Below are 26,952 nucleotides of genomic sequence, written 5' to 3'. Positions count from 1 at the left end.
AGCTTTGTATACAAATAACTGCCAACCAAAATAAGGCCAAAACACACACATACCCCCTGCTGAAGAGATTTGAGTAATATTTGTGGCTGTTCTGCAATGCTCTCCTAATTCCCCTAGGTGGCATACTGTAACTCTAGTGATCTTTTTTCTTAACTGAGAAGCAGTGGTTTGATTAACAACCAGTGAAAATAGAGGAAATGCTACAGGAGAAGTGGGACTTGGATTTAACTGCAAAGGCATAGTTCAAAGGAAGTGCCTTCAAATCACAAAATGCACACATTTTTCCTTTGTTGTCTGCTAGGTTTAAAAAAGGGATTTTGAGATACTGGATTTGGCTTTCTGCAGTCTTCCAGTTGAAGAGTTATGGTACAGAAGAGATAGTAAAATTCTTCTTTTTTAAAAAGTTGTAGCCTCCCTCCCATGATATTTGACTATGCTTTCATTTTTGACCATTTACTCCTTCCTCATTGATGTAAATCTTTTTGTTCTTTCTAGAAAATTCTAGATGTGGCAACACTGATTCTGGCTTCCTCAGCCTCCTACATCTCTATGATATATTGCGTAGGCCACAGTCACACACAGAGTTAGGTGTGCCCGATTAGATAAGTAGGTTTAGGCATATTCATGCATTGGGCTGTACTCTCTCCTTCTCTGTGTTCCTTTGTGATTGCATTTGTTGAATATTACAGCCAGATATTAAGGATTCAGTGTAAGGTTGCCAGATCCCCTGGTGGAGGTGGGAGTTCCCAGCCGCCAGGCCCCACTGCCTTGCAGCTGATCAGCTGGCCAGTGGGAGGGGACTTACCTGGAAAAAGGACGAGGCCTAGTCGATGTTGCAGCAATGGGTCTACATAACCTCCGACGTGACCTGGAAGTGACATCATCACGTTGGCCATGTCAGAGTGATGCTCTGGTATTTGGGCAGAAACTCTATTGTAGAAGCCAAATTTACCATAGAGATTTTGCTCAAATACCAGCTTTGCCCCAATGTCACTGCACGATGATGTCACTTCTGGGTCACACTGCAAGTGACATAGACATATAGCTGCAACATTGACTGGTAAGCCCCTCCCTGACGGTTGTTAGGATTGTCTAAAAAAAAAAATTCAGTCAAAAGCCAAAGAGTGCTATGAAATAAAATATTATTCTTTTTTTCTATTTTATTCTTTGAAAATATTATCTATGCACACTATTCCCTAAATGTTGTTGTGGACAGATATAATGCAACTGAGGCCTAGTTCTTGTGTGCAGAATAGTATCATGGAGGAATGGCATGAGCTGAAAGACTCCACCATGCAGAAAACCTGCAGTGTGAGCTGGCAACTCCATGTAAACATATTTGTTTATGTGAAAAAGGATATGATGCTTCCCCAAAAGCATGCTCAAGCCAGCTCACGAATGGAAAGCAATACAATAAAACTTTAGAATGAGCAATGATAAAACAAACTATAGAAACAAGCCATAAACACAAACCCAGGGGCAAAAAGTAACATTCAGTAACTTAAAATGATATTCATATGACAGTCCTCAAGCAGACCATAAAATAGCTCCAAAGCTGAAGCCTGGCTAAAAACAATAGTTTTGTCCTAGCACCTAAAGGCCTGGCTAAAAACAATAGTTTTGTCCTAGCACCTAAAAGCACCAGGCAAGCCTCAAGGGAGATGTCACCAATCACTGGCTGTCCTCTGCTTCACCTGTACTGTCCATGATCAAGACAGTAAGTTTGCCTGGGTATAAAATATCAAGTATATACTCCTTTGATACAGGGATGTGAATTGCTTTTTCTATTTACATCTCAACCCTGGGAATGAGATAGAGCCTAAGTCATCTTCCAGTTTAGCATAGGTACTGGGACATGCCCATCCCAACCTTGTTGAGCCTGTAGGCTCTTTTGGAATTTGAGTGGTCACCATCACAAAATGGCTGCCATGTAGCATTGCCAGCCTCCGTGGGACCTGGGGATCCCCTGGAATTACAGCTCATCTCCAGACTATAGAGATCTGTTCCTCTGGAGAAAATAGCTGCTTTGGAGGCTGGACTCTATGGGATTGTACCCCACTGATGTCCATGTCCTCCCTAGACCTTATCTCCAAATCACCAGGAATTTCCCAACTTGGATCTGGCAACCCTACCCCCCATCCCCTAAGGGGTAACTGACAATCCTGCTATGATGGGAGTTGGGACCAATCACAAAATATTAAATGGTTCCAAACGAAGTGTCTTTCTATGATGAAACAGCTCTTTCAGAATGGGTATACCTTCTGTACACAAATATGTTGCATCCTCAGCTCCTCTGAAGCACCTTGTGCTCCAATGAGATGGAACAAACCCAGGACAGGCTGTTTGCATTGAAAAAGAAGGAAGGTGCACCAAGAAACACATCTGCATGTGCATTGTTGCCCACATGCACCTTGCTGTAGATCATTGTATTAGGAGATGGTTCATTGTATTAGAAGATGGTTCATTTCATCCTACGGGAAGGGTGGGCTAAAATTGAATTAAATAAATAAATAAGAACCTACTAGACTTTGGGAAAGTGAGCCCTGGCTCCTGGGACCAAATAATTGGGTAAAGTGTTCTTTTGAAAGAGCATTCTTTTGAAAGTGCAATCTTTTGACGGCAAACTGATATTGAGATAGGCTTTGATTTGTTCTCATGACAGTGGAAAGCAATGAGTAGTTTAGTGACATGGCAGTGGAAACAATACTGAGGTGGAATACTTCACTGGGGTAATCTGGGGTAAGCTTCTTAGGGTTGTTTGCAATATTAGTTTGCTCAGCATGTATAAAAGTCTTAAGAGAGACATTGTTTTTATTTTTAGAATGGTTGGGTGAGGTCAGTTTCTAATTGTGCAGAGGTAGGGCTTTTTTTTAGCAGGAACGCAGTTCTGGCTGGCTCAATGTCAGGGGTGTGGCCTAATATGCAAATTACTTCCTGATGTTTTTTTCTGGAAAAAAGCCCTGTGAAAAACAATGGTGATGTCAGGGGGTGTGGCCTAATATGCATATAAGTTCCTGCTGGGCTTTTTCCTACCAAAAAAGCCCTGTGCAGAGGTATATGGTGAGCTGTAGATATGGCACAGAAGAACTAATGGGGATGGTTCTGGTTCAATGGCAGAGAATCTGCTTTGTATGCAGAAGGGGCTAGGTTGCCTTTCAGTTGCCCTGTGTCTCCAGATAATATAATAGGTGGTGTGAAAGATCTGAACCTGAAACCCTGGGGAGAGAGGGAGAGAGAGAGAGAGAGAACCACTACTAGTCAAAGTAGGCAATATTGCCCTTGGTAGACCAATGATCTAACTCAGTATAAAAAGCTTCATGTGCTGTGTATTAAAAAAAAATGCTTTTGGAGATAAGCTGAAGATGTATTCAAGACTCCAGATCTGAAAGGCTGACAATTCAACCATGTTCAAGAATGGAGGCATAAAAGCAAATTCAAAGTATTAGTGGAATACAACACCACTTCTGGATGTTTTCATTGAAAATGTGGGTGCCTAGGAGTGAACGGAGGGAAGGCTGCATGGTACACCCTGATTTTATTGGATCTCAAAAGCTAAGTAGGGTTGGTACTTGGAAGGGAGACCCCCAAGGAAGACTCTGCAGAGAAAGGCAATGGCGGGTCACCTCTGCTTCTCACTTGCATTGAAACACCTTGCTGGGGTAATGGTGTGTTTAACTGTGACTTTGTAGCTACTATAAAAACAGAACACCGAGCAAAGTGACTACATGCTACTAAACCGAATAAAATTGGCAGATTGCTTTCTTCTTGGTTTACAAAAAGGGATTCAAATAATAACAAATGATCCAGTTTACAGTGAAATATAATTTCCCAAAGTGAAAGGCAACTGTTGATGTAATCAGATGTACTCAGCTTCAGCGACCACCATCTTCCATAGATTTCACAGAAGGTTACAGTCTAGACTCTGCAGATAAGATGCATATTATGTATGCCTCTAAGTGGTGTGAAGTAGTGGCAAAACCCTAATGCAGACAAGTTGTAAATCTTCAGTATGTTGTAAGATTTTTTTGCCAGCAGTGGGGGAGAGACAGCATCACTTGAAAAGTATGAATATGACTGGAAATGGTGAGTAAAGATGGTAGTAGAACATCTGTGCCAAATCCATGTCCAGAAGAAATGATGGCTCATATCACAAAATGGAAATACAAAGTAGCCCAATAATTGCTCCTGGACAATTCAATTGCTTCTGGACAATTCAATTCATGGCTTCAATTTCTTGTGTCATGACTGGATCAACCTTGTTGGCATTTCCTCTTGGGAAAGGAAAATAAATACCTCCAAAGTATTTTTATCTGCTTCAAAAACAAGCTGAAACATCTGCTGGTGTCATTAAGTGTTTTTCTGGCTGTGTTCAGCACACCCCAACAGCAACTTCAAAGTACTAATCTTCTGTTTCCACTAGCAAATGAGCTAGAACGATAACAATGATAACTTCCATAGGGCAGTGCATTTCTTTTTTAGAAGATCTACACAGTTTCTTGGACATATGAGGATTTTAAGCTTTATTGGCCAGGATTAACATGATCACATTTCTGCCCACAGATACTAAATTCATAATCTAGAGTAAAGCACAGCTGGAATTCTATATGCACCCACATGCTAATATTTCCAACAGCCAGAATCACTTGTATACATTGAACCCACACAACATGGGGCCCACAGGCAGATTGCAGCCCTGTGGAAATTATTCTTCATACCAGTTGTGTGGGACTCTTTCTTAAATATATGAAAAAGTCTAAGGCCAACTCAACACCCTACAAAATGGGGGATAATTAGTTGTCACTACATTTGCCTTGTTCTTCTTTGCTTGGAGCTGGCTCCAGTTGTTTTAGATGGCTGCAGCCAACTTCTAGGGCCCACCTCAGTGGGTGATTTTCTGGGCAAAGAAAGACTTGTTTATGAGTGATGTACAGTATGTAAAGAAATCTTAATGTCAAGCAAAATGTCAAAGGTGCATCAAGGAGCAGGGGAAGAGAGAGATAATCTATCCATCCACCTCTCAGCTCACTGACAGCTTGCCTGTTGCCACAAGCCTGATGCTGCAGTGACCACAGCTGCCACCCACCCACAGCTGCCACCCACAACACAGTTCGTGTGGCTGAAGGAAAGGGGAACAGGAAGTGGGAAGGAAGGAAGCAAGGAGGGGAGTGTCCCCCTTCCATCTGACTTCCTTGAACTCATGCCAGAAAAATGGAAGAACAAATAGCATTAGGGCAAGGGGGCACATATAGATATTAAACAACATCAGGGAGAGGAGTGTCCTCTGGAGAACCCCACATACTAGGGGGCACGTGGTGGACACCTCTCTGCCTTGTGCCACCCTCTGTCCACACCTGTGGAGAAAGGAGCAAAGCCATTGAAGGGCTACCCCCATATTCCCACATTGGCAGGGCAATGAGCCAACAAGTCATAGTTGACTGTATTGAACACTGCTGTAAGATCTAATGATAACAGCAGCACTGACCCACCTTGATCCAGCCACCTACGTAGATTACTTTTCAGGATGACCAGCACAGACACAGTCCTATGGCCAGGGCAGAAGCCTGATTGGAATGGGTCCAGCACTGATGCATCCTCCAAAAAACCTTGAAGTTGTTCCACTGTCGCTCTTTCAATTACCTTACCCTGGAATGATGTTTGGAACTGGGAGGTAATTCACTGGATCTAATGGATCCAATGATGGCTTCTTCAGGAGCAGTACAACCACAGCTTCCTTGAGGCCCTCCAGAAATTCCCCTGTTGCCAAGGACAGGTTGGGCCGCATATCCTCTCATCATCAGCCTTAACCAGTCAATAGAGACATAGGTCCTGACCTAACAGTGGTCAGGACCCTGTCAACATTGGAAGAGGAGAGCTGGTTGAAAGAACTGAAAACTGAACTCAAAAGATGGCCAAGGGACTTCCAGTTCACTCACTGTATCAAAACTGGCAGGTATATTCCAGTGGAGCGACAGGACTTTATCCACAAAAAAACTCAGAAATGCCTCAGATGTAATAGCCACATTTTGGGTCCCTCATTGTGAGGGACATTAAATACCTTACCACCCTAAATAATTGTGCTTGGCATGAGTTAGCAGATGCTATGGAGACTGAATAGAAAATTTTTTTTCAGCCTTCACCACCACCTCATAGGATTTTATAAATGCCTTATGAGATGCTCTTGCTGCTTCAGTCTGGGAATATCACCAAACTCACTCTAGTTGTCTAAGCTCCCATTTCATCCCACTGAGATCTTCTGTATACCAGGGGAATGATTTACTGTGGGAGCTTAGAGGGCACTGGGGAGCAATCTCATTGATGGCTAGTCCCCTATCAGTTCATTCAACAAGATGCTGGAAGTCTGCGGATCCCACAGAGCATTCTGGAATCCAATAGAATCCATAAGTCTCCATGGGCAAGTGTAAATCAGCTCACCATCTGGGGGCGGGGGGAGGAATGGGAAAGTCCAGCCAAGCCTTCAAAACCAAGTTGGCACCTCTTCCTTTGAGGCCAGATTCACATTCATTCCCATGCCATTGGAACTCCAAGGCCCACCTGGCAACTACCTCCATCCGGCCCAGAAGGCTATCTGCTGGTGCGCTAAGTGGTGTGTTAGGTGGTTGATACACCAAGCAGACAGCCATACTCTCCTCAGCCTCCCACACCAGGCTGACACACTGAATTTCCATGATCCGTGGAGAGTGGCTTGAAGGAGTAAGCCATGAGTAAAAATGCAAAAATGGCTGTCAGTGATTTCAGTTGTGCACTTCTGACACAAATTGTACTTACAACACCAGTGAAACAATCTTATGCTTTTATAATGCACCTCTAATTTTGTTTCCTGTTTTATCTGGCAAATATTTTTAATGTTACTGTACATCACCCTGTAGTAGCAGGGATTAGGCAATTCACAAATAAATAAATAAATAATACTGGATGCCATGCTGTATCTTTTCAAGAAGGGACAGAGAGGGCAAGAAATAGCCTTCCATCCAGGGCTATTCCTGGCACCCAGCTATTCCGTTTAAGGAATATTCCAACCCATTCCACAGTCATTAGCCTTTTATGAATGTTAATATAAACTATGTTCCTTTAGCCTTTATAGAAAACAAATATAGTTGTTTCCCCCAGATGATTTCACTTTTAAGTGATTCCCCCCACCCCCATGATTTCGAATAAAAAAAATTCCTTGTTAGAAATCCCGAAAAGACTGCTGCATCAGCAGGCGCTGTTCTAATGAGGTTCCATTTTGGATTGGCTTTTTGAAGCCAAAAGCCAAACCATGAAACAGGTTAACCTCAAATGAGGTTGAGAACTAGGGCCAGGGCTTTTATCAGTAGTTATACTTCAATGACTGCTTTTGTGTTTCCTGGGCAGCTGCCCACCTCTCTTTGATGTGCTCTGCCCTGTTGAGCCGCTTAATGAAATGCATAAGTATGTGTTATGTAATAAAACTGAAATAATAAGAATGGTTCCAACTGGTTATAATGCTGTGGAATCCTGGGAGACATAGCACTATAAGGCGTGTGGATATGTTCCACAAGTGACTAACATTGCAATCCCAAGCAGACTTGGACTCTTCCAAGTCCACTGAAGGCAATGAACTTAGAAGGATGCCATTCTGTTTAGGACTGCATTGTAAAAGAGTGGGTTTTTTTAAAAAGTCTCTGAAGCATTTCACAAATCATGCAATTATGTATGAGGTAAGATGGTGAAACTCATTTGTTGATTTATGAAATATAAATCTGTCTATTAACAGCATCTCTCTGAAATCCATTAGCAATGTGGGATGTACTGTTGCATCAACCCTAAAGGCTTTCAGTCTTTGACCAGGTCTCCTTCTTCCCCAAGAACTAAATTAATCAGAATAGCAAAATCAAGCATAGCCATAAATCTTGCTTTATGATCAGCACTTCAGGAAACACCACAATGAAAATGATTAAGAGATGTGGGATAAAATTTACTGGTTGATAAGCTGTTTTCTTTTGCTTTCTGTGTTTCCAATATGGATTATGGTGGGTCACTAAATAAAAAATAAAATAAAACTTACCAAATTACCATTTTGAGCTAATGCTATGGAGCCTCTTAAAGAGTGACATAGTTTAGAGCATCAGCTGTCTTAATCCACCCTGCAATGGTCCTTTCCAGCTAAGTGAGCACCCCAAATTAAGTAGTAAACAATCCAGAAGTCTTTTCAGATCATCGGTTTATAGGGTAAGAACTGTACAGTTTCCAAGGGAGCAACCAAGTCAGTCTGTTGCAGCCACAATAATAAAGAGCCTTATAACCTATGAAGACTAACACATTTATTGTGATACAAGCTTTTGAGTTAGAGCTCATATTGTTAGATATATGAAGAAGATAAAATAAAATGAGCTCTTCTTCATTTGCTGCATGAGATCTAGAGGTTTTCCTCCAAGAAAATTCCTTTGTTTCAGGATGCTGCATTTTGCCAGTGTGATTGTGAAGATTTAACACTTTCCCTGGCAAACAGGGCCACTGTGATTAAGGGTACCAGCAAAAAGTTTATTCACAATATTTATAACTCATCTTTCCCAGACTAATAATCCAGTAAAAAAGCAGGCTGTGGTAGAAGTTGATGTAATAACACTGACCGGAGAATGATGAGTGTAACTGGCATGTGCCTCTTGTGTAGAACAATGGTCCCTTATATATTGGGGACCTAAGTTGTGAGCAGCTTTAAAGGTACAAACCAGCACCTTAAATTGAACTTGAAACCAAACAGGTAGCCAGTTAAGCTGCTTTAATACATGTGCAATATGCTCATACTGGCAAGCATTTTTTATCAAATAAATTGCTGTGTTTTCTACTACTTGAAGTTATTTATATGGTATAATCCATATGATACTTTACAGAGCAACCACAAAAAGGGAAGTCTCTGGCTTTAGACACATTGTCTTAAACATTCAACTTTCATTTATACATAAAATAGATGCGAGTCTTGAGCAACTATTTGAGGCCTGAAACATTTAAGATGACAGGCTGTAAGAAGACTAATATTTTCTGTTTTAAAAAGCTAATTTTCTGTTTTAAAAAGCTAATACAACTAGTATTGTATACTGAACTTGAACGTAGGCTGAAGGAGCTCACTTCCCTTTCCTGTTTGGCACCAAAGCAAAATGAGGCTTCATGATCCTGCAATTTGTATTTTATTTTAGGCATAAAGGTGCCAGGTTCTCTTGCTTTGCTGAACCCTCAAAGAACAGTCTAATGGATCATTTATGTCCATCATTTGTCTGCTAACAAAGATTTGTGGGAATGCCACTTTGCATAATAGAATAGCATGGTCACCACAGTGACTGTTCCTAAGTATGCAATTGAAAGAAGTCAGGGAAAAGTATTCCTTATTAATTTATGATAAAATCAGTGAATACGTATGCCAGAATGGTGACTATTTCTAACAGACTTCCCACACTACATTTTCTGAATATTTCTCAGTTCCAGGTAGGCAGCTGTGTTGATCTGAAGCAATAGAACAAAGTTGGTGTCACTGGACTCTAACTTTGAATACTTCTCAGGTTATTGCAACTCTATTTAAAACAATTAAATTGCAAATGCATTTCTAAAAATATGCAATATTAAAACACTACTATCCTGATTTTGGAAGACACCATGGTATAGCCCAATCTTGTTACATCACAGAAGCTAAGCAGGGTCAGTACTTGTAGGGAATACCACCTAGGAAGACTCTGAATAGGAAGGCAATGGCATGTCACCTCTGCTTCTCATTTGTTTTGAAAGACCCTCTCTGGGGTCATCATGTCAGCTGTGACTTGACAGCAGTTTACCTATACATATTCTGAGTTTAGAAATCTGTAGAAATTGGAGAAGTATTCATTTTTAATATATTTTTAAATTGCTCTCATTATTATGCTAATGGAAAAAGTATATAATAAGCATGGCATCTCCCTTCTATGCTTCCTCTGAATCTAATTAATTGCAATTAATTAACTGATCACCTACAGAGTCAGCAAAAGTCCTAAAGATTTCCTCCTCCCCCAGTTTAATCAGATCTTGGAATGAAGGCATGTGGTGAAAACAGCTGCTTTTGTGTATCTGGGGCTTCTCAGCAGCAAGAATCAACAGATGGCTTTCCTCTAGTAGTGGCAGTTACAGATAATTTAAGTGCAGTGTTTTAAAATTCAGTTTCTTCCTTTTAATGGGAGATGCAACAAGGGGTTTTTATCTCATCAGTAGGTAACTTAACCTTCCAGGGTAAGAAGCTTTTCATTGTCAGATAATATTACTGGCATTTGTCTAAGGAAAAGGAGCATCCTGTCCACATAAAGCCTCTTTATTTCCCACTAAATATCAAGTTATCTTGAAACAACCACAGTGTAAGGAAGAATTATATTCAATATCCATTTGGCTGAAACTCATTCAGCTGGTGCCTGGGATTCAAGAGGTATAGTTTTCCAATTAGGACATTTTACATAGAAAAATGCTGAATTTAGGCATCCCAAATGAACCACAATTTGTTCATGAATGACCTAACATTTTTTGCTCCCATGCTCCCTGACTCCTCTTCTTTCTCCGCTATTTCACCATGATGAGACGGAAGACTTCCTGGTTTAGGTAGTCTTTGGTTTCATAACAATTTTGGGGGCATTTTAACAAATAAGGGTTTGTTTGTTGTTCACAAACTGGTTTAGAATTCAAGTCTGTGGACAAGAAACAACCCCCAGTTTGTTGAAGAACCCCAGTTGAGACATATCAACAGATGTGGCTAAATCAAATATCAACCTGAGCTCCAAATTAGGAAAGAGAGGAGGGAGAGAATGTGTGCATGAGCCAGCCAAAAGATTTCAGGCTCACTTATGGCACAAAGAGACTGTAGTATGTTTGTGATACCTGAATACAGATCTGAAGTTGAATGAATAAGGTGACTTTAAAATGTGAGACTGGCTGGTATTATGTCAAAACCAGAACTTGTGTATTGCATCATTCAGCAGGATTTTGGGTCTTAATCTGTTATAAATAGATTACTATGTGTGTGATATTGTTATCCCAGTGTATATATTTTATCATAGTATTTATCAGTCATCGATATATGTCTTTCAGCATGGGGCCATATATAGATACGCAAGTCCAGACACTGGAGCCATGAACAGACAAAACAGAACACTCTACAAACCTGATAAAAGCACCTGAAATCTGAAATATAAAAGAACAACCACTCCCACCATTGGGAGTTAACTCCCTCCAAATAATAGAAGCAGCTGCTGTACAGTGGCCATTGTGGGGGTTTCTAGGCAACCACAACAACATTGTCAGCATTCAAACTTTGATTTATGTCAATAAGAGGCAGGAAGGAGGTGGCAGGGCTGTTTCCAGAACTGTTTTGACCCAGCCTATCCTTGCTTCCTTTCCTTCTGCCCTTGAGACCATGCCCACCAGCCACTAGGTGACTTGTATGACATACTGAGGCCTGACTGTTTGCTAGTGTTTAACAGCAGTCACCCCACTCCAGCATAATGTAGCAGTTAGACTTGCAGGGGTTACAACATGTGGCCCACGGGCCAAATCAGGCCCCCAGATGTCTCCTATCAGGCTCCTGAGCAACTGCCTGTCATCTGCTTCTTTCTCGCTCTCCTGCTTCCTTCTGCAACATGGCTTGCTTTGCCCAGCTTACTCAGTTGCACAGGAGCTACAGAGCAAAGCCTCTGTTTTCTCCCTTGGGGAGGAAGGTGGGGGAGAGAGAGAGCTTACTTCAAAGGAAGCTCTGGCTCTTTCCTTTCTTCCCTAGGGGATCAGAAGGAAGAATAGAAGGAAGAAACTGCTCAGTAGCTCTGCTGTGCAATTGAGAGAGCCTAGATTGCATGGGAGAGATACAAAGAAAGCACCTTTAAGACCAACAAGTACTAATGTTTTAAGCATGTTTTATTTTCAGTTTTTAAAAAAATCTTTGTGCTTGTCTATTATAAAATTTATATCTCTGCTAACTGGCATTACATTTTATGTAATTTATAAACAAAGTAAGATGACTTGAAATGCCAAATGTTCTTTTGGATCACAGTGTAGAAGAAAGAAAGTATTTTGGTTGGTTCTAGACTGAGCTGAGGTAGATACTCTGATGGAGATATTAAGAGAAGAAATTAACAAATAGACAAATAGATAGAAGGGAAATGGAACTTATTGTTTGAATGGTTATGGGGGAAAGTTAATAAGAATATAGTGTAAAAAGGGGTTAACCGTAGAATGTATGATTTGGGTTAGGTTAGAACAAAGGATTTGTATTCTAATGATATAAGTATATAATGCATCCCGCGGTCTACATCCCTAAGTTTATGTTTTGTGTGCATGTATATATATATTTGTTGTTGTTAAATGTAATAAAAAGTTAACCCCCCCCCTTGCAAAAAAAAATTACATTTTATGGCACACACGGCCCAGTCCAGCAAGGTCTCAGGTCAGTCCGGCCCTCAAAACAAATGAGTTTGACACCTATGAGTTAGAGGCTCACATTAAGATCTGGAAGACCCAGTTTTGAATCCTTACTCTGATATGGAAGTACACTGGGTGACTTTAGGCCAGCTCTTTCCTCTCAGTCTAACCTACGTCACAGGGTTCTGAGAGTAAAATGGATGTCAGGACAATGATATAAGCTGCTTTGGGTCCCCCCCCCCCCTGGAGAGAAAGATGAGGTATAAATTAAGTAAATAAATAATTATTATAGCTGAAGATGGAAGGGGTGGAAAAAATATAAGAAGTTTGGTGGGTGGGAAGGACAGAAGGAAACAGGGAAAGCTGAAGATATAGGGGTTGCCAGGAGGAGAGAAATGGTGTTGGAAGTGGAATGCAGGGGAAAATAAGGTACCATATATACTCGAGTATAAGCCGACCCGAATATAAGCCGAGGCTTCTAATTTTACCCCAAAAATCTGGGAAAACTTATTGACTCGAGTATAAGCCTATATTACTCCCCCTATGTGTGTGGTGGAGGGGAGGGGGAGGGGAGGGGCTTCCCTGCCTTAAGACGCCGAGCGGCGCGCGGCCTTCCCCACATCCCTCCGCCCCCGCAGCCTGCCTCGCGCACACTTTGCAAACCGGGGCCAGGAGCGGCTGAGTCATCGGCGCCTGGAAGTTGAGGGGGCCGGAGAGCTCCGGGGTGCTGCTGCCGAGCGCGGGGATGCGGCCACTGGGCGCACAACGCCGCCGCCTCCTCCTCCTCCTGCTGCCCGCCGCCGCCTTCTGCTTCCTGCTGCTGCCCGCGGCACGTGGAGCAGCAGGAAAAGCCTCGAGCAGGCGAGGGTCGGACGCCGCTTCCCCCGCCCCGAGCTGGGACTGGCCGGAAGGTATGCGTGACGCTCCGGAGCCCTGCCGGGGAGGGGAGGGATCCCCCCTTGGCAATGCGGGGCCCCCCAGACCTGGGGCGATCCGCTCCCCCCGCCCCCCCTCCCTACGCCACTGGGGTAATCATTATTATAGCCGGGCAGGCGGCTGATTACCGTAATCAATAAAATATGCAGGTGTATGGCAGGCCGGATAGAATAGTGACTCGAGTATAAGCCGAGGAGGGGGTTTTTCTGCCCAAAATTTGGGCAGAAAAACTCGGCTTATACTCGAGTATATACGGTACTCACTGCAAATCTTTGCAGGTTCCTCACCGTGCAATTCAGCCTGGCCCAGTGGCTTGAGTGTTATTTCTCCCAATCAATGTAATCTGTTTTTAAAAAAGAATGCAATGAGGAGTTCTATCAGAACTGTGACACACTTTTAGAAATGCTTATTTTTATTAAATGAAATGGGGAAGCCAAATAGTTTCAAAATGCATTTGAAAGGAATCTCAAATGAGAGTGTCTTTCAAATGCCTCCTGTTAAGACTATAAAAAATTTAAATCCCTCATTTCCCCCCGAAAAGTGCTATTTTAGCAGTGTGCAAGAGTAATCTTGTTTAATTTAAAAAGTAAGTGAAATGACAAATGCTTAGTGTGTGTTTCAGAATGTATAGTATATTGGAGTATTCCCAAACATAATGGCATAAGGAATAGAGAAGCAGCAACTCCTGCTCCCTTTTTATATCATATAATAATGTACTGGGTAAGAATGTGAGCTGGAAGTCCCCCAGTGAACTGAATCTCCGTCATTAATAAATTTACTACATTGCCAATGTTTCTTGATCTTAACCTTCAATAAACAATTTAAGGCAAACACTTACTGGCCATATTGGTTATCTGTAAGCATTATAGAGTTAATGAATGTGAATAACTTCAAACAATGTAAAGTAATTTTGTTGCTTAGTTCTGAATTTGAAGCCTGCTAATATTGATCATCATTCTCATTTCCCTCCAACTCTAGGTAGAGATTACAAATGATGTGCAGTCCTTGTTACTCATCATGCTGGCTGTCATGGTAGCTAAGATGGTCGGCGATTGGTTTAACATGTCTCTGTACAGTTCTCTACTCAAGCTGAAATGCATTCCCTACTTAGATGCTGAGCCATTTGTCTGTCAAAGGAAAAACTGGTGAGTTAATGTGATCTTTCCTATGAGTGCTGGGCACTATTGAATGATGGCAGAAAACTATTGCCTAATGCCCCTAGACTGAACTTTAGTCTGTCAGACATTTGCATTTTTAAGGAAATCTTGATGTTTTATATTCTGTGGCTACACAAGTAGAAGAAAGCTCACAGGATGAGACCTTGCTGCTCTCCCTTCTCCCAGTGTAACCTACTTTGTCTCCCTAAATATCATCCCTGGAGTTCAGGGTATCCACAGAAACAGCTCTGGGCACAATGGGGTAGTCTACAGTGGAATGGAAGAACCACCTTCATGGCAGAGGTGTCTTCCTGATTAGGGAAAATAAATTAGCACACAAGTAAAAGAGTTAACAAACATAAGTTAAGTCACTCAGTTATTGCTTATACCCAGAATTAAACTTTGTCAATTTTAAAGGTGCCATTGGACGCAAACTTAGCTGTCACATCTATTTCTTAACTCTTGTATTTGTATGCTAATTTGCTGCTATTTACAGGTCTTACCAACTACTTTAATCCAATTTTAGCTATACTTATCATCCAGTTACTTATGCACCTTGAATCTAACTAGCCTTTCCTGGTAACTAACCTCCTTCTCCCTCTATCTCTATGTAAGGTTTGAGGAAATCTGTTTCAATGTATCTGAAGAAGTGTGTATGCGCTCGAATGCTTATATCCAGAATTAAACTTTGTTGGTTTTAAAAGTGCCACTGGACACAAACTGTGTTCCACAGTAATCATGTACTTCTTTCTTAGTATCTGAGTCATAGAATATCAAAATCCCATCTGCTGCTGTAGCAAAAATCTGCCTTGGTACAACCAGTTGTCCTTTACAGCTTCTTACTGAATGTTATCCCTGCTGTTGACTTTGTGTGCTTGTGTTTCTGCTTGTTGAAAAGCATCACAAACCAAGTCACTTACTGCACTCATTTTGAAGAAGGAAACGCATGGAAGCAGCATATGGAAATAATATTTCTCATTTCTGACTTCTGGAGTGCTTATGTATCATTCATTCTTTTTCAGACCTTTATATATAACATGCAGAGGATAAATGACTTCCTGCTGAGAGGGAAACATAGCATAGTTTCTACTGGCTAGAAAGAAGCTTCTTTGGCTCATTTATCAGAGCTGTAACTTTTGGTTTGATCCTTGTTCAGCTCTCAGATGCGGTAACTAGCAGGTGGAACACACAGTGAGTGGAGCCACTGGATGGGATATTCAATTAATTGGTTAAGGCTGTTCTAATATCAAGCTACCAGCTGGCAGACAGAACAAATTATTGAGGTTTCCCACTTAAAAGCATCCCAGTAATCCAGCTGTGTCAGTGTTGTAAATGATCAAGCTGGCCTACTTTCATGAAGACTTCTTTAGAAACATTGAGCACAGTCTTTTTGTTTGTGGCATTTATAGGTTGTACTGTCTGTCAAAAGAAATGGCAGCTAAGAGAAAGAAGTACATACAATCCATACATTAAAAAAGTAAAATACAATAAATATATGCAATGCATGGTTCAGTTAATCAACATGTACAGTTCATATGAACCCTGCATGAAACTTTTAGTTCAAGAAACACTTGTCAGAATCAAGATCAACCTTCTGGAAAGCTCACAGAAGGTAGACTATCAAGTGACTGCATTGTGGCTCCTTTGACTGTATAGAGACTCTGTGTTACAACATGGCTGTATGGAGCAGCTCACCAAGAAGAGGCTCCTAACCTCCTCCCTGGGATGCAAATTTACTGAGTGGGTGATTTGCAATGATGAAGGCTCTTTGAGATAAGCCAAGCATGTGAGAGGACATGCTTGTTTTTCAATTATTAATAGCAGACATGGGTTTGTTTATTTATTAAATATTTATACCCTGCTTTCTTCCCCTATGGGGACCCAATGTGGCTTACACCATTGTTTTCTTCTCCTTCATTTTATCCTAACAATCATTTAAGGTAGGTGAGGCTGAGAAAGAAAAGCTTCCTAGGCAGAGCGGAGAAAAGAACCTGGCTAGTTCAGTTCTAAGTACAACACTCAGAGCCATGGCATGGGGAGAAGAGGAGGAATTCAACCCTTTCCTCCATTTTATTGCACGAAGTTGGGAGCTTTTATTTGCATTTCAGAGGAAAAGATGGGTACACAAGGTTGCCTGAATTATTTTTCTGCATGGGGCACAGCACAGAATTGGAGCAGAAATGAAATTTTAATTAAGAAAAAAAGTATGGGAAAAATGATTAAAACTTCTTTCTGTTCTCCGGTCTTATTCAACTCCCCACCCCAGCTTTTAACACATGGGTCGTTTTCGCACTCACCTCCAGCCGGCGCGACCCCCCTCTTCACCATCGCAAAAGCCGCTCAAACGTAAATCGCCAAAAAGCAGTTTGGCCTTTGAGCAGCTTTTACGCCGGGAGTTTCCGGCGCAAAAGGCTGCTCCGCGGTATTTAGTGCGAAATCCGCGCAGATCCTGCGCGGTGAAGAGGGGGGTCGCGCCGGCTGGAGGTGAGTGCAAAAACGACCATGGGGAAAAAATGTGAGAAATCCATTCTTAGCTCTTTGGCCCTGACATTTCATATTGGTGTTTTGTTGCTCTGTCATGTTACCTAAAAATAAGTTATACTTATTTTTAATAAGTCAGACTTATAGGTTGGACTTCAGAAAGGCAGCCTTTGGCAAACTTAGAACTATGCTGGGTAAAATCCAATGGTCAGAATACTTAGGAAGAAGGAGGTTCAAGAGGAGTGGGAATTTCTTAAAAGCGAAATACTGAAAACGCAATCACAGACAATTCCTATGCGAAGAAAAAATGGAAGAAGCCTAAAGAAACCGAGGCGGATCCATAAACAGCTCTCTAAAGACTTGAGAAATAAAAAAGACTCCTTTAGGAATTGGGAGGGTCTTATAACCAAGGATGAATATAAACCAGTGCTTGTAGAGAAAAAGTTAGGAAAGCTAAAGCTCAGTATGAGCTTAGGCTGACCAAAGATGCTAAAAGCCAGTTTGGTGTAGTGGTGAAGTGTGTGGAGAACCGGGTTTGATTCCACACTCCTCCACTTGCACCTGCTGGAATGGCCTTGGGTCACCATAGCTCTGGCAGAGGTTGTCCTTGAAAGGGCAGCTGCTGTGAGAGCCCTCTCAGCCCTACCCACCTCACAGGGTGTCTGTTGTGGGGGAGGAAGGTAAAGGAGATTGTGAGCCGCTCTGAGACTCTTCGGAGTGGAGGGCAGGTTATAAATCCAATATCATCATCATCTTCTAAAAACAACAAAAAGGGGTTCTTTTCTTTTGTTCAGAGTAAGAAAAAGAACAAGGACATGGTAAGACCATTGTGAGGGCAAGAAAGTGAAATTGTAACAGGTGATGAAGAGAGGGTGGAACTGCTCAATTCCTACTTTTCCTCAGTCTTCTCTTCTGAGGAAAACAGTGCTCAACATCAGCTCTTTATTAGGTAAAGGTAGTCCCCTGTGCAAGCACCAGTTGTTTTCAACTCTGGGGTGATGTCGCATCACAATATTTTCACAGTAGACTTTTTTACAGGGTGGCTTGCCATTGCCTTCCCCAGCCATCTACACTTTCCCCCCAGCAAGCTGGGTACTCATTTACCAACCTTAGAAGGATGGAAGGCTGAGTCGACCTGGATCTGGCTACCTGAACCCAGCTTCTGCCGGGATCGAACTCAGGTTGTGAGCAGAGCTTAGGACTGCAGTGCTGCAGCTTTACCACTTTGCACAAAGGAGCTCTTCTCTTTATTAGGTACAGCATAGTGTAGGGCTGCGCTGAAAGACTGAAGAACTGGACCAAAGAGGTCAACTATATACAACTCAGGGTTCCCATGCAAGCACGTTATTGGGTCATTCAAATTAGCAGGGGGTCTGTGATTGGAGCAGGGTAGCAGCGATTTGGATCCTACTGCCCATTGTTCCCAAGTCCCCAAGCTCTGTTCCAATGGCTCCAATGAGCCAGGCAGGAACACCCATATAAGTCTCCCTTGAGTCCTCATACACAACACACCCAAAGAGTGCTTGTGAATGGTTCATCATCCTCTTGTAGAGGAGTGACAAGTAGAGTGCCTCAAGGATCTGTCCTGGGACCTGTTTTGTTCAACATCTTTATAAATGATTTGAAATAGAGGGAATGCTTATTAAATTTGCAGATGATACTAAATTGGGAGGGGTTGCAAATACAGTAGAAAACAGAAACAGGATACAGGATGATCTTGACAGGATGGAAAACTGGACTAAAACCAATAAAATCAATTTTAACAGGGATAAATCTAAAGTTATGCATTTAGTTAGGAAAAATCCAATGCATGGCTATAGGATGGGGGAGACTTGTCTTAGCAGTAGTATGTGTGAAAAGGATCTAGAGGTCTTAGTGGACCATATGCTGAACATGAGTCAACAGTGTGATGTGGTGGCTAAGAAGGCAAATGCAATTTTGGGCTGTATCAACAGAAGTATAGTGTCCAGATCACGTGAAGTGATGGTATCGCTTTGGTAAGACCTCACCTGGAGTATTGTGTTCAGTTTTGGGCACCACATTTTAAGAAGGATATAGACAAGCTGGAATAGGTCCAGAGGAGGGCGATGAAGATGGTGAGGGGTCTGGAAAGGAGATGGCTGAGAGGTGATATGATTACCATCTTCAAGTACTTGAAGGACTGTCATATAGAGGATGGTGTGAAATTGTTTTCTGTGACCCCAAAAGGTAAGACCAGAACCAATGGGTGAGATTAAATCAAAAGAGTTTCCAGCTCAACATTAGGAAGAACTTCCTGACAGTTAGAGTGGTTCCTCAGTGGAACAGGCTTCCTTGGGAGGTGGTGGGCTCTCCTTCCTTGGAGGTTTTTAAACAGAGACTAGATGGTCATCTTACAGCAATGAAGATCCTGTGAATTTAGGGGGAGGTATATGTGTATTTCCTGCATTGTGCAGTGGGTTGGACTAGATGACCCTGGAGATCCCTTCCAACTCTATGATTCTGTGATTCTAAAGGGCCACTGTAAAAATATAGATCATAAAGTGTAGATGACTGGGGAAGGCAATGGCAAACCACCCTGTAAAAAGTCTGCCGTGAAAACGTGAAAGCAACGTCACCCCAGAATCAGAAACGACTGGTGCTCACACAGGGAACTACCTTTACCTTTTTATTCAAATTCCTACAGCTACATTAATGTTTGTATATATGTGGGTTAAAAAAAACTGCTTTGAATTCCCATGCTGTATCACAGGCTGCTTGTAAAACTCCACCCCCCCCCCCCTCCATGTGGCATGGTTGGCTGTGGGTGACGAAATAGAAGTCTAACAGAGCCATGCTATCCAGTGCACAGTGAAAGTTTTTTAAGTTCCTTGATGTTAATGGGCTTAAAGACTGTAGCTACACTGGGTCCTACTGGGTATGTAGAGATAAATGACATTGTTCTTTGGAATTTGGGTGGATACTCTTGTTTTAGAGAGAGGAAACAGGCTATGAATTTTTAAAAAAATTAATTTTGAATTCTTTTGTTATGGAAATGAATGAACAAAATCAAATAATAAAATTGCTTAATGCTGTGTTATATTTTGGTGTAGTTTAATGGCTATATCACCATCCCTGCCAGTGGGTATTGTTGTTGCACATTTGAGTGTTGGTTGGTTTTAGTTGTTGTTCTGTGTTCTGGGGAGAGGTGGACTGTTCACCTGTTGTAACTGTTTTAAGATCTGTGTTGGAGACTACTTGGAAACCTTTTCAACAAGTATTTTATAGTAACCATAATTAATGAACCACTGATATAGAGGGCCAGTGGTTTTTAATTCAATAAGGCTTTACTGAAGTATGAGTTGCCAAGAAGACACAACTAATAAATATATTTGTAGAAGAAGCCTTACTTGGGTCATTCTGATCTATTCGAATAGACATAGTTATGAGAAACATTATCAGCCCATAGAAGAACACTGATGGACATCGTGTTATACATGAGGAAAAAGCCTATCTGATGAAGCGAAGTCTTGAGCTTGAGACTCATATACCAAATCTTGCCCCTCTCAAATAACATTTAACTTATTGACTGCTCTGTCCTGTCCTATTTAGGCATACACTTATGGGGCAGGTAGTGAGAGGCTTTAGAACATTACGTAAATGAAAACATAACACTGTAAAACTTCCAGTCCTTTTACTGGTAAAAACCTGGCTCAATAAAGTTGATTAATGTAAAAACCATCTTCTGGATTTTTGAAAGTTGCTTTGGTATAAATCTATAAAGGAATCAAGGTTCCTTGGTCTGGATCAGGGTGAAAATATGTAGGCACATCACTTGGGCTTTCTGTTTCCTCTTCAGCAATGAAATGCTCTTAACTGGATCAAGCTAACTAACAGCACAATTTTAAACTGCGTTACACTCTTCTAAGCCCAGTGTAATTGTCATGGATGTAGAAGGGAGCATATCTAATTAGGATTATATTGTAAACTTTTTTTTTTTTAAAGAGTAGCCTGAAAAGTACTTCAGGTTTTTTTAAAAAACCTATTCATTCTTTTTGCTGTTTATATTCTCAGTAGAGTATGTCTGGAAAGCCGTTTGTCATCACTTCGACCAGCAGTGGCTGAACAAAAAGAATGTTTAAATACACATTAGGTAAACAAGTGGCACAGACATTAAATTAACCCAAACAAGTTTGAAACTTAAGTACCTGACTCTCTATGTAGCTAAACTGCCATACCTCCAATATGAGCTAGTGCCACAGAATTCTAGGCATTTGCCTTTTTATTTGCCCTTTCTGTTACTTGAGAGTAACGGTTGAGCTTGCCACTCCTTTGCTCACTGAGTTAATATGGTGAACAATGAGATTCTTCCACAACCACACAAGAATCAGAATATACAAATGAATTAGAAGAGTAACTCGGTAGAGCCCAGGAACCCAAGGTGACCATGGGCAAGGAGACTTCATTAGTGTTTCAAGTCCACACTAAACAGATAGTACAACAAGGTAAATGATAAAGCAATTTTAAAAAATCCTTAACAGGTTTAATTATGGCATGATTAGTATTAAGATGCAAGCAACTCTCTTGTATGATTGTCATTTGAAACGTAGTGTATAATTCACTGTTTAAAACCAGTTTGGCTGCTGTGTTTAAATGCTACTGGCAACCATCGTGAAAATAAAGAAATCTTGAAAACAAGCACTTGAAAGATATTTATATAAGATCCAATAGTTGGGATAATAAAACAATAGTTTACAAGAAGTCAGACTAAAAGCCGATGTTGTTCTGATGAAGAAGTCTTTCAGCTACTCCATGGGTAAACATTCTCACCAAGAGAAGTGAGTAAGTTGAAAGTGAGGAAACCCCCCCCCCCCCAACAAACTCATAAAGCAAGCCTTCCATCCAGGAATAAATGTATGGGAATGAGGAGAACCACCTGTTCTCTTTTGCTGATCTTCATGAGGTCTGTTTTAAACATACTCTTCAGGAGGAATATTCTCATGGTCTTAGTACTACTTCATGTCACACTAAGGCCTAGTTCTCAAATAGATGAGGTAATAAATTTGTTTCTGGATTTTAAAAGAATGAATTTGTGTTGCTTCATGGGATTGGGAATCTGAAAACAACGACAGTCTAATGCTTTTTTGTTAGGTCCAACCAAAGCATCACAAAATAGTGAACTGCAAGCTTTTGAGTTCCCCAGATCTTTTCAACAGGCTGAATGCTAAGCACTCAAAAGGGGTAGGGAGTTATTTCAGGGCATACCAGACTTCCTTCCTTTTCCTGCCTTGGTGGAGCCCACTTGAAAAGTTGGTGAGATGGGCTGTGGAGGCTGCCAGCCATGCCATGCCATGCTGGTGAAATCACTGGAAGAAGAATTCCTATGTGCCTTTCTTTCCAAGGAGAGCCTCCTTGGTCCTGCTCTCACTGACCTGATAGTTTCTCTGTCCCATTTGCTGAGCTGGAACTTAGCAGGGAAAAGAAGGTATTTTTTTTTATTTAAAACCACCACTCTGAACAACTGTGTATTTTAACAAACTGAAAAACAAAGTTAAAAACAACTAAACATCAAAGACATGAATCTCTTGACTGACCTGTGTTAATAACCCTGCAATATTACGAGGGACTAGGGATAAGGCCCTTTGTGAAGAAAAATACAATTGCCCCCCAAGTCGGAATAAGAGGCGGACACAAGTGAGTTGGTAAAAACTATCGGCCACTTTATTAATTAAACATATCACCGACAAGGGCAACAAGAACTGCGGCCAGGTCAGGGCCAGGGGTCTCCACAGACCGCTCCCCTGCCTTTTCCACGGGCGAGAGACCTGGCCCCCCAGCTGGAGCTGTGTGCCACAGCTCCCATCAGGCAGGCCCAGCAGGGAGGCCCTCACCGGAGGGCCCAGTCACCAGACGCGCGTCTCAGCAAAAGGCACCCATCCAATCGAGTCTCCAGGACAGTCTGCATTCATACACCTCGGGTCACCAATATCCAAAGGTTGATCCTGCCAGACCCCTAACTCCCCAAAAGGGAGAGGCTAACCAGTCCTCCCCAGGCCGCCTGGCACCATAAGCCAGTAAAACCTGCCAGCAAAGTGACCAACCTATAATAAGGCACCATCCAAAAGCCAATTCCACAATCCACTGATATGCTATGTAGGGTAGGCAAAAAACACACCCCAGCCATAAGCCGAACAGCTGGGGAGTAAAAAATTCCTACCCGGCCCCTCACTCAATGAGGCGACCAGCAACTGCCTACATAACAAACAGGGCAAGCGGGAGGGCCAGCGATCATCAAGGGACTGAAAGTGAGGGGGGCGGAGGCTTACAAAGGCACACTTAAGCCCCGACCCCTAAAAGACGCACCTAAAGCGCACCTCGCTGTTCGCTCTCCCTCCCGGGAGGCAAACAATCCCCATCAGCCTAGCTGCAAGGCGGCAGGCTGATGGAGATCCAATTCCCCCCCAAGTTGGAATAAGAGGCGGACACAAGTGAGTTGGTAAAAACTATGGGCCACTTTATTAATTAAACATATCACCAACAAGGGCAACCAGAACTGCGGCCAGGTCAGGGCCAGGGGTCTCCACAGACTGCTCCCCTGTCTTTTCCACGGGCGAGAGACTCAGCCCCCCAGCTGGAGCTGTGTGCCACAGCTCCCGTCAGGCAGGCCCAGCAGGGAGGTCCGCACCGGAGGGCCCAGTCACCAGACGTGCGTCTCAGCGAAAGGCACCCATCCGATCAAGTCTCCAGGACAGTCTGCATTCATACACCTCGGGTCACCAATACCCAAAGGTTGATCTTGCCAGACCCCTAACTCCCCAAAAGGGGGAGGCTAACCGGTCCTCCCCAGGCCGCCTAGCACCATAACCCAGTAAAACCTGCCACAACTAAGGCCAAGTCTCTACTTAGGGCTTAGCACTCACTGAAAGGCCCAAAGCCAAACCCAGCCCTTGCCGAAGATCCCTCAGGATAAAGCATATTACCCTTCCCTGAGAGATGCACCCCATCCCCCCTGTAGAGGTCAGGATATTCTGTAGAAATATCCGGATGGGGCAAATAGTGGCCCAAACCACCCTACAATACCTTACGGATCTCCTTGTTTGCTCTGTAACGAGCCCTCTCTATCCCAGCTGGATTCCAAGCACTGCGCCACACCAAGCGCGGAATCATGGCCGACCAAACTACAATGGTACCGGGCCATCTTTTCCTAATGTACTTGAAATCATCTCGAGCTTGTAAGATCAAAGCCTTGCCTTTAATCAGCCCGGGATCATTCCCCCCCTAGGTGAATAATTAAAACCTGAGGAGGAGGGCCCACACACCCATGAAATAAAAGCGGGAGCAAGCCGAGCCACTGAAGACCCCGATGCCCCTGCCATTCAACCGTAACATATTTGCTGAGCCCCAGCTGAGAGCCAATGGCAGTTCTCCGAGCTTGATGTGCCACCCAAAACACATAACTGTGTCTGCAGATGAGAACTCGGCTCCTCCGGACAGGAACAACAGCATCTAAAAAGAGAAACAGACAAGTTATAAAACCCAAACCTTAAACTACCCCCAGCTCCTAATAACAAAGCTAAGAGTGGAGCAAAGGGCGAATATAACCTTTATAAGCCCGAGGCCGCCAACGGCCATGGCGCTGGATGAACAAAACAGAATATTCTAAGGCCGTGGCCGTAGAGGCCGCCCCAATTCTAAAAGAGTGGGTACCAAACCTCACTCCAGACAACCCCAACAGAGCTAAGGCTCTAGACGTCACTGCCCAAAACTGGTGTTTTGTCAGAGGGCTGCCCCTAACATGACAAAACAACAACCCCTCACAGCCCCCCTGCACTGCCAAATAATCAGCCAATGCGGACACAGGGCAAAGCTCCGCCTCTGAACATGGCCCCAGCTCTAATACAGTCCCAAAACCCTGTTGGTCCTTCTTGGAACGGCGGACGGTAAGAACTGCCTTACACCCCGTTAACCTAACGTCCCGAAAAGACAAAGCCTTGCCAGAAAAATCCTTCCTGGAGCTTGCGACTAATTCACAAACCCTGAGTGCCCCAAAAAAGGCCACCAAAGAGGCTGCATGAAACAAAACAGCCTCAAAGTGAGATGCACAGACTGCGCTCCAAACCCCTTTTAAACCCTTGAGAATCCCAGGAGACAAAGGGTTCCTGGTGTCAGGATTAGTCCCAACTTCCCTGGACCACCCTTCCAGCATCTTTCGAATACGAAAATCTGCTGTTTCCTCCTTATACCCCAATGCCTTGCTAGCAAAAGCCAGCGCAGACAGGCGTCCTCTAATTGATCGCACGGCCAATCCATTATCTTTTAAGCAAACACAGTAGTGGAGCAGTTGCTCCACCAGGAGGGGTCAAACAATGTGATACCCTACCTCAGCCCTAAAGTCTTCAAACTGCCGCACAGCACGTTCATAAGACTTCCTGGTGCTAGGCGCAATGGCTAGGCCTATTGCTCTGCAGGCCTCGGCTGTCCAATCAGCCATAGCTCCTGGGGCATTGGCGCCACCTCTTGATCGGCCTCCGGGGCCAGCTGATGAAACCTCTCCATCTGTTTATGAGAGAGAGTGTCAGCCACCTCGTTATTTACCCCATGAACATGCTTGGCCAAAAACAAAATGTTAAGCCGCAGACAACGCAGAGTGAAGGCCCTCACCAACCTCATGACCTGTTGCGATTTGGATGAAAGGGAATTAATAACATGAACCACCGCCATGTTATCACACCAAAAATGAACAGTGTGATTAGTCATATCACTTCCCCACAACCAAACCGCAACCAAGATGGGAAAAAACTCTAAAAACATGAGATCCCGGCTCAAACCAGCCTGCACCCATGAATCAGGCCAAACTTCCATGCACCAATGTCCACAGAAATAGACCCCAAAACCTAAGGACCCAGCAGCATTGGACATGACCTGAAGCTCCGCCTCAAGCCTCAAAGAAATCCCATTAAAGGATTCCAAAAACTGCCACACCTGCAGATCCTCCCTCATGCTGCTGGTAACTCTAGTCCTGTGCTGCGGCAGGCGAAGGCCCACCATAGCATCATAGAACCTGCGAAGAAAAGCCCTTCCAGGGGCAACCACTTTGCAAGCAAAGTTAAGATGCCCCACTAACTGCTGAAGCTCCAATAGTGTAACCTTCTTCTTAAGGAGGAACGTACTAATCCTAATTCTTAAATCCTCCAGCTTCTGCAGAGGAATTCTAGAAGATTGTGCCAATGTGTCCAACTCAATACCTAAAAATACAAGGCATTGGACCGGGCCCTCAGTTTTCTCCTCAGCCAGTGGCACACCCAACTCAGCTCAATAAAGCCCGACAACAATTGAGCGCAATGCCCAGTACCTAAAGGGCCCACAAGCAGGAAGTCATCCGAATAATGGACCATGTCCTGCAAGCCCACTTTTTCGCATACAGCCCATTCCAAGAATGTGCTGAAACACTCAAAAGCCGCACAGGAGACAGAGCAGCCCATAGGCAAAACCCTGTCCATGTAAAATTTCCCTGCAAAAGAGAAACCTAACAGCTCAAAATCATCCAGATGGACAGGGAGAAGGTGAAATGCAGATTTGATATCGCATTTTGCCAGCTCAGCCCCCTGACCACAGCCTTGAATGACGCCCACGGCCTGATCAAAGGTAGTATACCTAACAGAACATAGTTCCTCAGGAATCCCATCATTAACCGAAGAACCCTTGGGGTAAGAAAGGTTGTGAATCAACCAAAATTCATCAGGCGCCTTCTTTGGTACTACCCCCAAAGCGGAAACCCTAAGGTTAACCACTGGAGGACTAAAAAATGGGCCCAAAATCCTGCCCTCCGCCAGCTCCTTGGCGATCTTGGCCTCCACTACCTGTTCTAAACCTTTAACAGAACTAAGGTTCCGAGACCAAGTTGGCACTCAAGAACCTTGAAAAGGAATCTTAAAACCCAATATAAAACCCTGCAACAAATATAAACTATCGGCTTTACGCGGGTACCTGCGTAGCCACTGCTTAAGAGGTCCCAGCT

General features: G+C 43.1%; 1 protein-coding gene across 1 annotated transcript in view; it reads left to right on the top strand.

The window, feature by feature from the left end:
* LOC132574736 (chloride channel protein C-like) overlaps nucleotides 1-26,952 on the top strand; it is a 97,951-nt gene that overhangs the window by 40,071 nt on the left and 30,928 nt on the right. Inside the window, exon 12 of the mRNA XM_060242972.1 lies at nucleotides 14,317-14,483. Coding sequence (XP_060098955.1) covers nucleotides 14,317-14,483 — 167 coding nt within the window. The remainder of the gene's footprint in view (nucleotides 1-14,316; nucleotides 14,484-26,952) is intronic.

Source organism: Heteronotia binoei, chromosome 7 (genome assembly GCF_032191835.1).
Source record: "Heteronotia binoei isolate CCM8104 ecotype False Entrance Well chromosome 7, APGP_CSIRO_Hbin_v1, whole genome shotgun sequence".
Classification (NCBI taxonomy): Eukaryota; Metazoa; Chordata; class Lepidosauria; order Squamata; family Gekkonidae; genus Heteronotia; species Heteronotia binoei.
Note: the sequence above shows the minus strand (reverse complement) of the source record. Positions and strands in the feature narration are given on the sequence as shown.